Raw genomic sequence first — 11716 nt, forward strand, 5'->3', positions numbered from 1 at the left:
ACCAATTACAGTGACTTTCCTACTCTTCCCCACAAATTTATGCAAGTTGTATTAATGTTGAGAAATAAAAGTTCACAAAAGGAATACCTTTATTAAATTCCAAATAAATGACTAATCAAAATCCATTACTATGAAGATAGAACACACAAATGCTACAAATCTGCACTGTCAATTTTCAAAAATACATCTTGTTTACAATGAACTTGGAATATGACATACTTGGTTTTGCTTTATGTAGTGGTTAGATTGTAGCAGGGCCACTAACAAATATTCCATAAAGGTCCACTTATTCCCCCACCCACCCCAACAAAAAGGGATGGGAAAAGAACATTAATAAGGTCTCATACGGCCAGGAGGCGGTGGCGCTCGACTAGGCGGTGTTATTGCAATGTCCAGGTAGTCCCCAATCTGAAATTTTTGTGATTGTAATGTCATAGAGTCATCTGGTCCTTTCCTTCCTGAAACAGTGGTACCAATTTCTTTTACTCTGTTATAATAAAAAATAAATCAATTAGCCACCAAATGTAAATGTTCTTGTATAAACACCTGTAGAAAACACACATGTATAGAAAAAAAATCCTTAATCAGTCCTTATCCTGTTAATTTTAAACTGCTGAACATTCCTTTAATAATCCCCTTAAAACCATTGGTGCTTGATGATACATGATTTACATTTAAATGTCCACCACAGAGGAAGTCTTCACTTTATGCATTAATATTCCTCATTTGTCTTTAAGATCAGCAGCATTAAGTAAGATGACAAATTTTACATCAACTAAAACAATGCATCTGTGCCACGAGACAAAATATGCAAATAAAAAAATCATTTTGGGTTTTGATGGTAGGATTAATTAACCTGAGGCATATTACCATTTCTTAAATGTCAAATATCCTGTGTTTAAGCAACCTTGCAGTCCATTACCCTCAATGCAAAGAAATCTCAGGTTTAACTGTTCAACCCATTATCAATCTCATATCTCTGAAATGTCTGCAAAAGAGATGCACTGAAGTCAATACTAGCAAATGAACTTTTGCCCTGTCACCTTATACTAACCTGTAACCAGGTCGTTTAGGATCTGGATACACAATTGCAAAGCTGAAATGTGTTCCTTTCTTCCGTGCTTCTGGATAGACTTCCTTTACTAAACTAGTTAACTCCTTCAATGTAGCATCCATCCTTAAATGAAGAAATGCAAATGTTTTATCAGAAAAAATAAGATATTCTTTGAATAAATTTATAAAGCAAGTCTTCCAAAGAAGGATACCACTCGTGCTGCTTGTAATACCAATAGGTACATGTTTGAGCATAAATGTTTTTACATCATTGGCTCCTTTAAGTCGACAAATGGCAAGCCTTTGGCCATCTGTATAAAACTGGAAATAATCATCATAAATGAGTTAACAAATGAAGGACAATACTTACCAAGTGTATATCTGAAGCTCACTGGATGGGACATTCCCTCTAGCAAAATCATCCATTCTGTGATGTCTTCCATTATTAGTTGTGAATACTCTCAGCAACAGAGGGCAGGTCTAAACATATAGATGTAAAATATAATGAATAATCCAACACAGGAGGAAAAAAACAAGTTAACAAAGCATCCTAATATTTTTCTAGATCTCTAAGCTGTACAGCAAGAGCAATTATGAGGAACTGACCCAAGAATTAATAGCAGTATTGAGAATTAAAATGTCCAGGTATTGTTTCCAGAAAATTTGGTTACATTTTTACATAAATACAAATAAAATACAAAATGCCATTTTCTAAAGCACAGCACTAAACTAAATAATGTAGTGGCTTTTTCTGTTGAAAACTAAAGTCACACATTAAAATTATGTAGATACTTTTCATTTCCAATATCACACCCATTGACTTTTCTAATGTGCAACATTACAAAATAAGATTTAACTTCATGTATCTGCTGAGATTCATGAAACCAACACTGTCCTTGCTATACACATGGAAACATACTTAAGAGTTTAGCAGAATTGGTACATGTGCACAGAGCAAGAACAACAACGGTGCAGTAGAATAAACATCTTTACTGATTCATATCAATCAAAATACAGAAACTGAAAAACTTACAATTGTGGATCCACGAGGTCTGCAGAGACCTAAAAGCGCGCGAGTCCCGCGCCAGAAGTGAACTTGCGCGCGTCACTGCTCCACCGCGCGATCAGCCAGCCAGTGCACACATGCATATAGGCACACACATACACACCGCCACATTCGCACCATTGATCCGCTGGACGATCAACCAACCAGCATGCGCACAGGTGCGTGCATTCGCATTCTCCATACAGTTCAAGAATAAATCCACTTGTATTTCCCTTGCAGGGTTTCAGCAAGGCCACAGTAGGGAGCCTTCAATCACCTTTTTTTCACTCTAAGGAAAATGTGTCCAGACACTATTTCCTTCCCATGCTATGTTGGTGCCGGAAGCATAGCAACACTTGCGGGCTGCCCCCAGAACATTCCACACAAAAGATGCATTTCACTGTGTGTTTCAGTGTACATGTGACTAATAAAGATATCTTAGAGGAGGACAGACAGGCATGTACCCAAACTGCAGTGTCAGGTTAAGGGAGACCAAAGAATGATCAAATTTGATCACTGAACGTTTCACTAATTATGGGAATTATAAATTATTGTCTTCATAAAATTAGATTACTTTTGAAAATACTATTGTTGTATTTGCACAATAGCTCCAATAGTATGTAGTATTTTTTCTTAAAAAATGAAATAGCTGAATGCATTCAAAGTTTTATATGCTTCCTATTTTAAACTCCATAATTAAGTGCAGTAGCTCATTAACCTTCAAATAACTTACTTTAAATAAACAATGCTACATGGTTTACCTTAAATAAATTTGCAGGATTCAAACTCTTTATCAGTTCAATTTTTGCTTTACCCAACACAGCATTATTTAAAATATCTGTGTAAATACACCTCTCAGGCATTATCCTAGTACTTTTAAAACTATTTATACAGAACGGTAACAGGTCCTTCTGGCCCAACGAGCCTGTGCTGCCCAATTACACCCACGTTAGCCCATACGTCTTTGTAATGTGGGAGGAAACCCACGCAGTCACAGGGAGAATGTACAAACTCCTTACAGGCAGCGGCAGAAGTGCAAGGCCCATCCTCTCAAATCATTCAGTGAATGAGTTGACGAAGACTTACAATATGGTCATTGAATATATATACAAGAAGACTCTGCATACTGCAGCTTGATTACTGAGACTTGGGGTCTGTTGTGGATTCACTGGTTAAGATCATGCATTGCATGCCAAGATGAAACAGATATAAAAATGCAGGTGAATTCTGCAGGTAGCTAAATTGAGGGAGGATGCCCCAAAATCCCTGTCAACTTACAGAGTTAAACAAAAGAAAATAGGATCAGGAGTAGGTATCAGGACCTTCAATCCTGCCCTGCCATTGAATATGATCATGACTGATCTATATTAACCTCAACTCTTCTTCTGTGTCATTCCTCCATATCCCTCTAATCCTCAATCAAATATTTATCCACCTCTGCTTTAAATACTTCTAATGATTCAGCTTCCACCACCTGCCAAGGCAAAGATTTCCAGAGATTCACCACCCTCTGCAAGAAGAAATTTCTGTGTACTGGCCCCTTGTAGTTATGTCCCATTGTTTAAGACTCTCCCACTAGTGAAAACATCCCAATGTCTACCACATCAAGCACCCTTAAGACCTTGTATGTTTAAGTAAGATCACTCATTCTTCTGAATTCCATGGAATACAGGCCCAAACTACTCAGTCGATCTTGGTAGAACAACACTCTCATCCCAGGAAATAGCCTGGTGAATCTCCTTTGTACCGTCTCCAATGTTACAATATATATTTTTAGGTGAGGGGACCAAAACCATACGCAGTATTCCAGGTGAGGCCTCCCCAACACCCTGTACGATTGCAATGAAACTTCCCTATTTTTTAAACTCCAACCCTTTTGTAATGAATGCCAAAATGCAACTTGCCTTCTTAACTACTTGTTGGGCTTGCCTGCTAACTTTTTGTGATTCATGCAGTAGAATACCTAGATCCCTCTGCACTTCATTCATTTGCAGTCTAAATCCATTTAGATAATAATCTGCCTTTTGATTTCCCTTACTAAAAGCATGATCTCACAATTCCCCACATTAAACTACCTTTTGCCCAATCACTGAACCTATCTATATCCCACTGCAGAATCACAGTATCCTTACCACAACATGCCCTTCCATCTATTTTCATATCATCAGCAAATTTTGAAATTATGTATACTGTTCCTTCCTCCAGATCATTGATGAGAACAGTGAACAATTGCAGGCCAATAACTGATCCCTGCACTACTCCACTAGTTGCCTCCTTCCTGTCTAAGAAGGACCCATTTATTCTGTTTTCTACGAGACAGCCAGTTTTCATTCCAATCTAATACACTTCCTCTGATACCATAGGCTTTTAATTTATGCATCAGCCTCTTATGTGACACCTTGTCAAATGCATTTTGGAAATCTAAATACACTACATCTACAGGTTCCCCTCTATCAACCCTCCTGGTTACATGCTCAAAGAATTCAAACAAATTTGTCAAACATGATTTAACTTATATAAAAATATGTTGAGTAGGTTTAATTATTTTCAGCTTTCCTAAATGATTAGCTATTTCCTCAATAATAGCTATCAAATAACTGCCCTGTAATTCCTTGCCTGCCTCTTTTTTTTAAGCACAGGAGTCACATTGGCTGTTTTCCAATCTTCTGACACCCTCCCGGAGTTTAGCAAGTTATGAAAAACTTCAACCAATAGGTTCACTAATGCTGCAGCCACTTCCTTTAAAACCCAAGCAGGCAGTTCATTGGGTCCTAACGACTCATCTGCCTTTAACCCCCCCGAGTTTCTCCAATATTTTATCCCTTGTAATTGGGATTTTTGTAAGTTCTACCATGTTATTTGAAATTAGCCCATCTGATATCTTAGGGATAATAGCAATATCATCCACAGTAGAGACTGATGCAGAAGATATATACAATATATCTGACATTTCTTTGTTTGTTGTTATTAGCTCACCAGCCCTGTTCTCCCGAGGCCCCACATTTACCTTAGCTGCCCTCATCCTATTTATATATCCATAGAGACTTTTACTGTTTATTTCTATACTATATACAAGTTTTCTCTCAAAATTCAGTTTCTCCCTTCCTATGAGCCTTTTATTCTTCTGCTGCTAGATCCTAAAAAGTTCCCAGTCCTCTGGTCTACCACTAGCCCTTATCACTTTGTATACCCTACTTTACAAATTTCTTCTTTGTAAACCACAGAATCTTCTCCTTTCTCATGGAATCATAAACTCTTGCCATTTGAACATCCACCACTGTTCATCTATTGACCAATCTCTTAGCTTGTTTACCCAGTCTACCTCAGACAATTCCCGCCTCATACCATCATAATTACCCTTATTTAAAATGAAGACACTGGTTATGTACCCATGGTGTTCATTTGGAATTCTATCATATTGAGGTCACTACCTCCTTGGCAATCTTTAACCAGAGTTTAATTCAAATAAGTGCGAGGTGTCAGAGTGAACAGCAGGGCCCTGGGGAGTGTTGTAGAACAGAATGACCTTGGAGTACCAGTACATGGTTCCCTGAAAATGGAGTCACAGGTAGACAGGGTGGTGTAGAAGGCTTTAGGCATGCTGGCCTTCATAAGGCATGGCATTGAGTATAGAAGTTGGGAGGTCATGCTGCAGTTGTACAGGATTCCAGTGAGGCTACACTTGGAGTACTGTGTTCAGTTTTGGTAACCTGCTGTAGGAAAGATGTTATTAAACTAGAAAGAGTGCATAAAAGATTTATAAGGATGTTGCCAAGACCTGAGGGACTGAGTTATTGGGATAGGTTGGACAGGCTAGGACTTTATTCCTTGGAGCGTAGGAGACTGATAGGTGATCTAATAGAGGTGCATAAACTCATGAGGGGGATAGATTGGGTGAATGCATTCAGTCACTTACCCAGGGTCGGGGAAATCAAGAACCAGAGACAAGATACAATAAGATCTTTATTAGTCACATGTACATCGAAACACACAGTGAAATACATCTTTTGCGTAGTGATTTTGGGGGGCAGCCCACAAGTGTCGCCATGCTTCCGGCGCCAACATGAAAGATTTAATTGGAACTTGAGGAGCAACTTTTTTTTTTACACACAAAGGGTGGTACCTATGTGGAATGAGCTGCCAGACGAAGCGGTTGAGGCAGGTACAATAACAACTTTTAAAAGACAGTTGGATGGGTACATGGATAGGAAAGGTTTAGAAGGTTATAGGCCAAACGCTGGCAGATGGGATAGCTTGAATGGGGCATCTTGGTTGACATGGACCAGTTGGGCCAAAGGGCCTGTTTCTGTGCTGTATGTATGACTCTCTGACACAAGATCCCTTATTAATTCTTCCTCATTACACAAGACCAAATCTAAAATAGCCCATTCTCAGGTAGGCTCCACAATGTACTGCTCTAAAAAGCATATTCCACAAATTCTTCTTCTATGATACCCTTGCCAGTTTGGTTTGTCCAATCGATCTGTAGATTAAAATTGTCCATGATAATTGTAGTTTCCTTCAAACATACCCTTGATATTTATCCGTTTATGCTCTGACCTATTCACAGGTCACATTTTGGAGGTCTATAGACTACTCCCACCTGTGTCTTTCTTCCCGTGCTATTCATGAGTTCAACCCAAATCGATTCCACAACACTATCCTCTGCTCAGTACTGCTCTGGTACCTTCCTTAATTAACAATGCTACCCCATCTCCTTTCCTCTTTGGCCTGTTCTATTGGAACAGTGTATAACCCGGAATATTGAGCACCTGGTCACCCTGCAACCATATTTCTGCAATAGCTATTACATCATGCTCAAATGTTGCTATCTGTTCTATCAACTCGTCTATCTTGTTGCAAATGCTACATGCATTCAAATAAAGCACATGTAGCTGGAATTTATTTTACAGTTATTTACAATTCTGGATTTTAGAGATCAAAAAGTGCCATACAAAGCAGATGGTGCTTCTTTCTGCAATTCTCTTGGAATTGTCACATGAAAAAGTCATGTTTATTGTGCTTCTGGATTTCTGGAATCCACACTACAATTCAAGGAACTGAGCCACTGGGAAGAGATGGCAATGATCTTCCCTACGACAGACAGCAGGATGACCTAATCATTACCAGAGTGAGATTTGTTTCATTTATTGAACAAAATCATGTTTATAGCATTTTCCTCTTCCTACTTTTGTGAGATCAGATTGTGAATTTGTTATTGAGTCCCTCCTTGCCACATTTTAGCAGGGATAACACCTGTCCCCAAGACCTTGTTTCTCAGCTAACATATCATCTTTGACCTTTTCTCCCCCCAGTCAGAGTGGACCAGATAGTTTTCTGTGGGATGAACACGAGAAAGCAGGAACTGGAGTAAGCCACCCAGCCTCTCAAACCTGTCCCACCATTGCCTCTACCTTAATCCTCCCCCAGCTGAATCCATCTGCCACTTTTTTTTTAAATGTCTGCTTCTACCTATCACTGACCTGCCTCTGTCTGCCATCTCCAACCTTCCTCCTCCCCATCATCCCTCACCCCTCCTCAGTCCACCTATCACCCATGTCAGCCATCCTCCTCTTTATACCAGCTATCTTCTCCACTCTCAGTCCTGATGCGGAGTTTCAACTGAAAAAAAACATAGACAATTCCTTCCCCCAACCCCCCCCCCCCCAGCGCAACTGCTGCTCAACCCGCTGAGTTCCTCCAACAGTTTGCTTTTTGCTCCAGTTTCCAGCATCTGCAGTCTCTTATGTCTCCAATATAATCATGGCTGATCTACACTAGCCCCAAATCCTCTTCTGTGCCAGTTCCCCAATCTTTCAAAATTTATCTACCTCCATTTTAAATACTTCTAATGATCTAGCCTCCACAACCCTCAGGGATAGAGAATTCCAAAGAAATTCAGCATTTTTGCGAGAAGAATTTTCTCTGTACCTTCATTTTAAATGACCAGCCTCTTATGTTGTAAGGATGTCCCATCAAGAGTGGAGCTGCGAGTGCTCAGATCAAAGACAGAGTCATCTATGTCCGCTGAGGAAATGGAGCTTAGAGTCCAGGAAAGTCTGGCTCTGAGTCATATTCAAACTAGTTCAAATGCTTTCTGGTAGAGAAACCAAGTGTCTCTTTATAGGTGCTAATTATGGTGGACTCAAGGACAGTCCAAATGATAAATTTATCATTGTCTCCAATGTGCTGGCATTCCCTTTGCCCATCTGAGGAAATGAGTATTTGAAAAACAAGACCAAAGGTCTAGCTCAAAACGCAAGGTCTATAGAGCAGCACTGAACCTGCTCTCCTGTATGATTCAAAGACATGAACCACCTATAAGGCTTTGAAGAGATACCACCAACACTGTCTTCACAGAGTTGTCTGAATGCACTGGCAGGATAAACGAACCAGCATCAAAATCCCCATCCACAGCACTTTTGACCTCAGTTACTCAGTCAGCACCAATGTGCAGGTCATATATTTTGTGTGCCTGACTCCACAGACTCCCAAAAAAACACTGTTCTGAGGTCCCCCAGTGACAGAGGATTCAAGGATGTTCTCAAACCCTCCTTGAAAATGTCTAACACCCTCACTCCTGGGAATCCCTGGCCCATTACCACTAAAAGTAGAGGAACATGCCAGAGGGTATGGAGAACTTTTGAGTCCAGGTGTCATGAGCACTCAACAAAGAAACACATCACCTCTTAAACTACCTCATCAACCTCCTCCTTGCACACCTGTCGTAAAGTGGCACATCTCACATTGGCTTTATCAGGCATCTGAGGACCAACAGTAATGGAATGGAAGGAAGTCATTCTCAATCCCAAGGCACAAAAGTTCCTCTAAAGTGCAGGAACAGGGCAATTTAAGGAATGTTTCCATAGAGCTTTGAGAGTATTGGGGTAGAAACTCTCAAACCCTTACAAAACACACATTTTTAATGGAAAATTTAAGTCTCTGGAGTGGTAAAGGCAGAGGGGAGACCTTATAGTAGTTTGTAAAATTATGAGAGGCATAGACAGCCAGTATCTTTTTGCCAGGGTTGAAATATCTAATACTAAAGGGCATGCATTTAAGGTCAAGGGGGACAAGTTCAAAGGCGATGTGCAGGGCAAGTTTTTATTTTACACAGAGAGTGGTGGGTGCCTGGAATGCACTGCCAGGGATGGTGGTGGACACAGGTATTAAAGAGGCTCTTAGATAGGCACATGAATATGCAGAGAACGGAGGGATAAGGACATTGTGGAGGCAGAAGGGATTAGGTGTCATTAGCTTAATTAGTTCAGCACAACCTCGTGGGCCACAGGGCCTGTTCCTGTGGTGTACTGTTCTATGTAAAGTTACAGGCCTAAACAGTACAGATGTAACCAACTCCTTTCAGTACAACAAACAAGAGAATTTTCCTGCTAATCTCCCATCAGGACTTCAGCTACTGATAAATTACAATCTGAAAAGTATCCTATTTCCAAATCAATTTTGAAAAAAATCCTCAGGACAATCCAATTTACACAACCAATTAAGTATTTTCAAAGTGCTGTCAGTGTTGGAATAGAGGGAAATTTGCATGAGCTCACAAACAGAGAACTAAATTATTGGGAGCACACAAAAGCTTTGCCATAAAAAGGATGGGATACACCATCTTACAAACTACCTAACCACATGCACCATCAGGTACCTCCTGGCCTACCCATGGAAGAGTTTATGGTTCTCATTGGCCTCATCAGTCACCTCAGAACCAGAGTGGAAGCAATTTATTCTCAATGCCAAGTCTGCCCAAAATAATATAACTGAAGCATATCAACCCTACTTTTTGTATTCAATTCCCCTACAAATACACAATAACAGTGTTAGCTTTCTTAATCATTTGCTGTACTGGACTTTGTGAATTGTACATGACGACACCCAGAACTCTCAAACTCTCCAGTTTCTATCATATGCTTTTATTGCCATATTGGGCAATTTCACATTTTCCCACAGCATACTCCATTTGCCATATCTTTGCCCAATCACAAACATTCCTTTGTAAACTCTTTATATCCTCTTCAAAACTTAAGTATCTTGGCGTCATAAGCAAATTTAGTGAACATATGTTTTGCCTTCAAGTAATTGATACAAATAGTAAAATGTTGAAGAACCACAATCAATCCCTGTGAGACATAACTCCTTACTAACCTAAAAAGACCCATTAATACCAACTCTGCTTCCTATCAGTCAGCCAATCTTGTATCCATGCCAATGTTACAGCAATAACTTTTGATGCAGCACTTTGTCATATGCCTTCTGGAAGGCAAGGACTCAGAGTACATCCCTTGGACTACAGAGCACCCTGCCCTGTGTTACTTGGCTGTCTGGAATCATCCTTGGGGGAAAAAAAAATTTCTTTTCTGGCCTCCTGTGAGCAAAAATCAAATTAGAAGGATCACAGTGTCTTTCCCACCCACCCACAAGATGCAATGGCAGGGTCACTGGGAGTATAAGGGATCTGATGGCACAAACTTTCTTATCACTGATCAAGTTACACCTTGGTGTTCCTTTACAAATTCTGGCATTGAGACACATCAAACGATTCTGTCAATCCATTGTTACCCATCTGGTCAGATTTTTCCTTTCATTTTGAGCAGTGTTAATTTCCTCAGGGCTTCATGAAGTTTTATGCCCTGACCATCATCTAATGCATTTGTGGTCAAAGTTACCAACATTTCTCGGCGGATCGTGTGACAGGGTAACTACACTTGTCCGCAACAAGCCACGCAGCACCGTTACTGGGGAAGGCCCCATCGCTTTCCCAGGCCACCTGTCCTAACGAAGACCATCCGGACTCCGAGAAACGCTTCACTTTCAACGGCCGCCACCCGCAATGCAAGAATTAAACGCCAAGTGCCCAGATGCAGCCACTGGACACCAACCGACACGGGATGCACAGCCGAGGGCTGGTGGCCACGGCGACGCCTCGTCAGGACGCGCCACACTCCAGCCGCCTCGTTCAGGGTGACGGCCTCAGCCGCACCTCGACCTCCGCGGCCTCACATAAACTGCGCTCTACCATCAGCTACGAACGATACTCACTTTTTCTCGATCTACCGGCTTTTCCGGCTCTTTCTTGATCTCCTCCTGTGTGACTCTGGATTCCACGGCCATGTTCCCGCCCCGCCGTTCCCTCAGCGATGGCGACCGCACCATCAATGTCGAGTGGGCCCCGCGCGCGCACCTGCGCATGTCAGAACGCCTCTGTGACAGCTGCGGCGGCGGCCATTTTTGATCCAGGCAGCGGAAGGCGTTCATCAGCAGCACCGCAAACACGGCGATCCAGTGCAAGATGAGGCTGTTCAGTCTATACCTAGTGTGCTGATCTTTCCTCCTGCATTCTTCTGACCATCTTTCACCTTTATCTTGCTTTCATCAAAGCAAGATACTTTCATCAAAGTATTTCAACTTTATAAACAACTTTTAAAATTTCCTATCAAAAACTCTTGTGCAGATTTGCACACTTAATCTTTTTTCCTAACCTCCTAAATTACTTTTACAATAACTGAAATTTGTACCCTTTCACTAATCACTGAACAAAAATCTTATCAACAACGCGGATGATACAACTTGTCACTTTAACTCACCATCTCACTCCCATTTTGACCT

General features: G+C 40.9%; 1 protein-coding gene across 1 annotated transcript; it reads right to left on the minus strand.

Moving 5' to 3' along the window:
* Positions 1 to 78: 78 nt before the first annotated feature.
* sap18 (Sin3A-associated protein) lies at positions 79 to 11293 on the minus strand. The gene is made up of 4 exons (XM_052026737.1): positions 11150 to 11293; positions 1424 to 1533; positions 1055 to 1177; positions 79 to 487 (listed from the first exon to the last, which is right to left on the minus strand). The coding sequence occupies exons 1-4, from the start codon at positions 11261 to 11263 to the stop codon at positions 331 to 333; spliced, it is 504 nt and encodes a 167-aa protein (XP_051882697.1). The 5' UTR covers positions 11264 to 11293; the 3' UTR covers positions 79 to 330.
* Between the last annotated feature and the right edge of the window lie 423 nt (positions 11294 to 11716).

Source organism: Pristis pectinata, chromosome 11, assembly GCF_009764475.1.
Source record: "Pristis pectinata isolate sPriPec2 chromosome 11, sPriPec2.1.pri, whole genome shotgun sequence".
Classification (NCBI taxonomy): Eukaryota; Metazoa; Chordata; class Chondrichthyes; order Rhinopristiformes; family Pristidae; genus Pristis; species Pristis pectinata.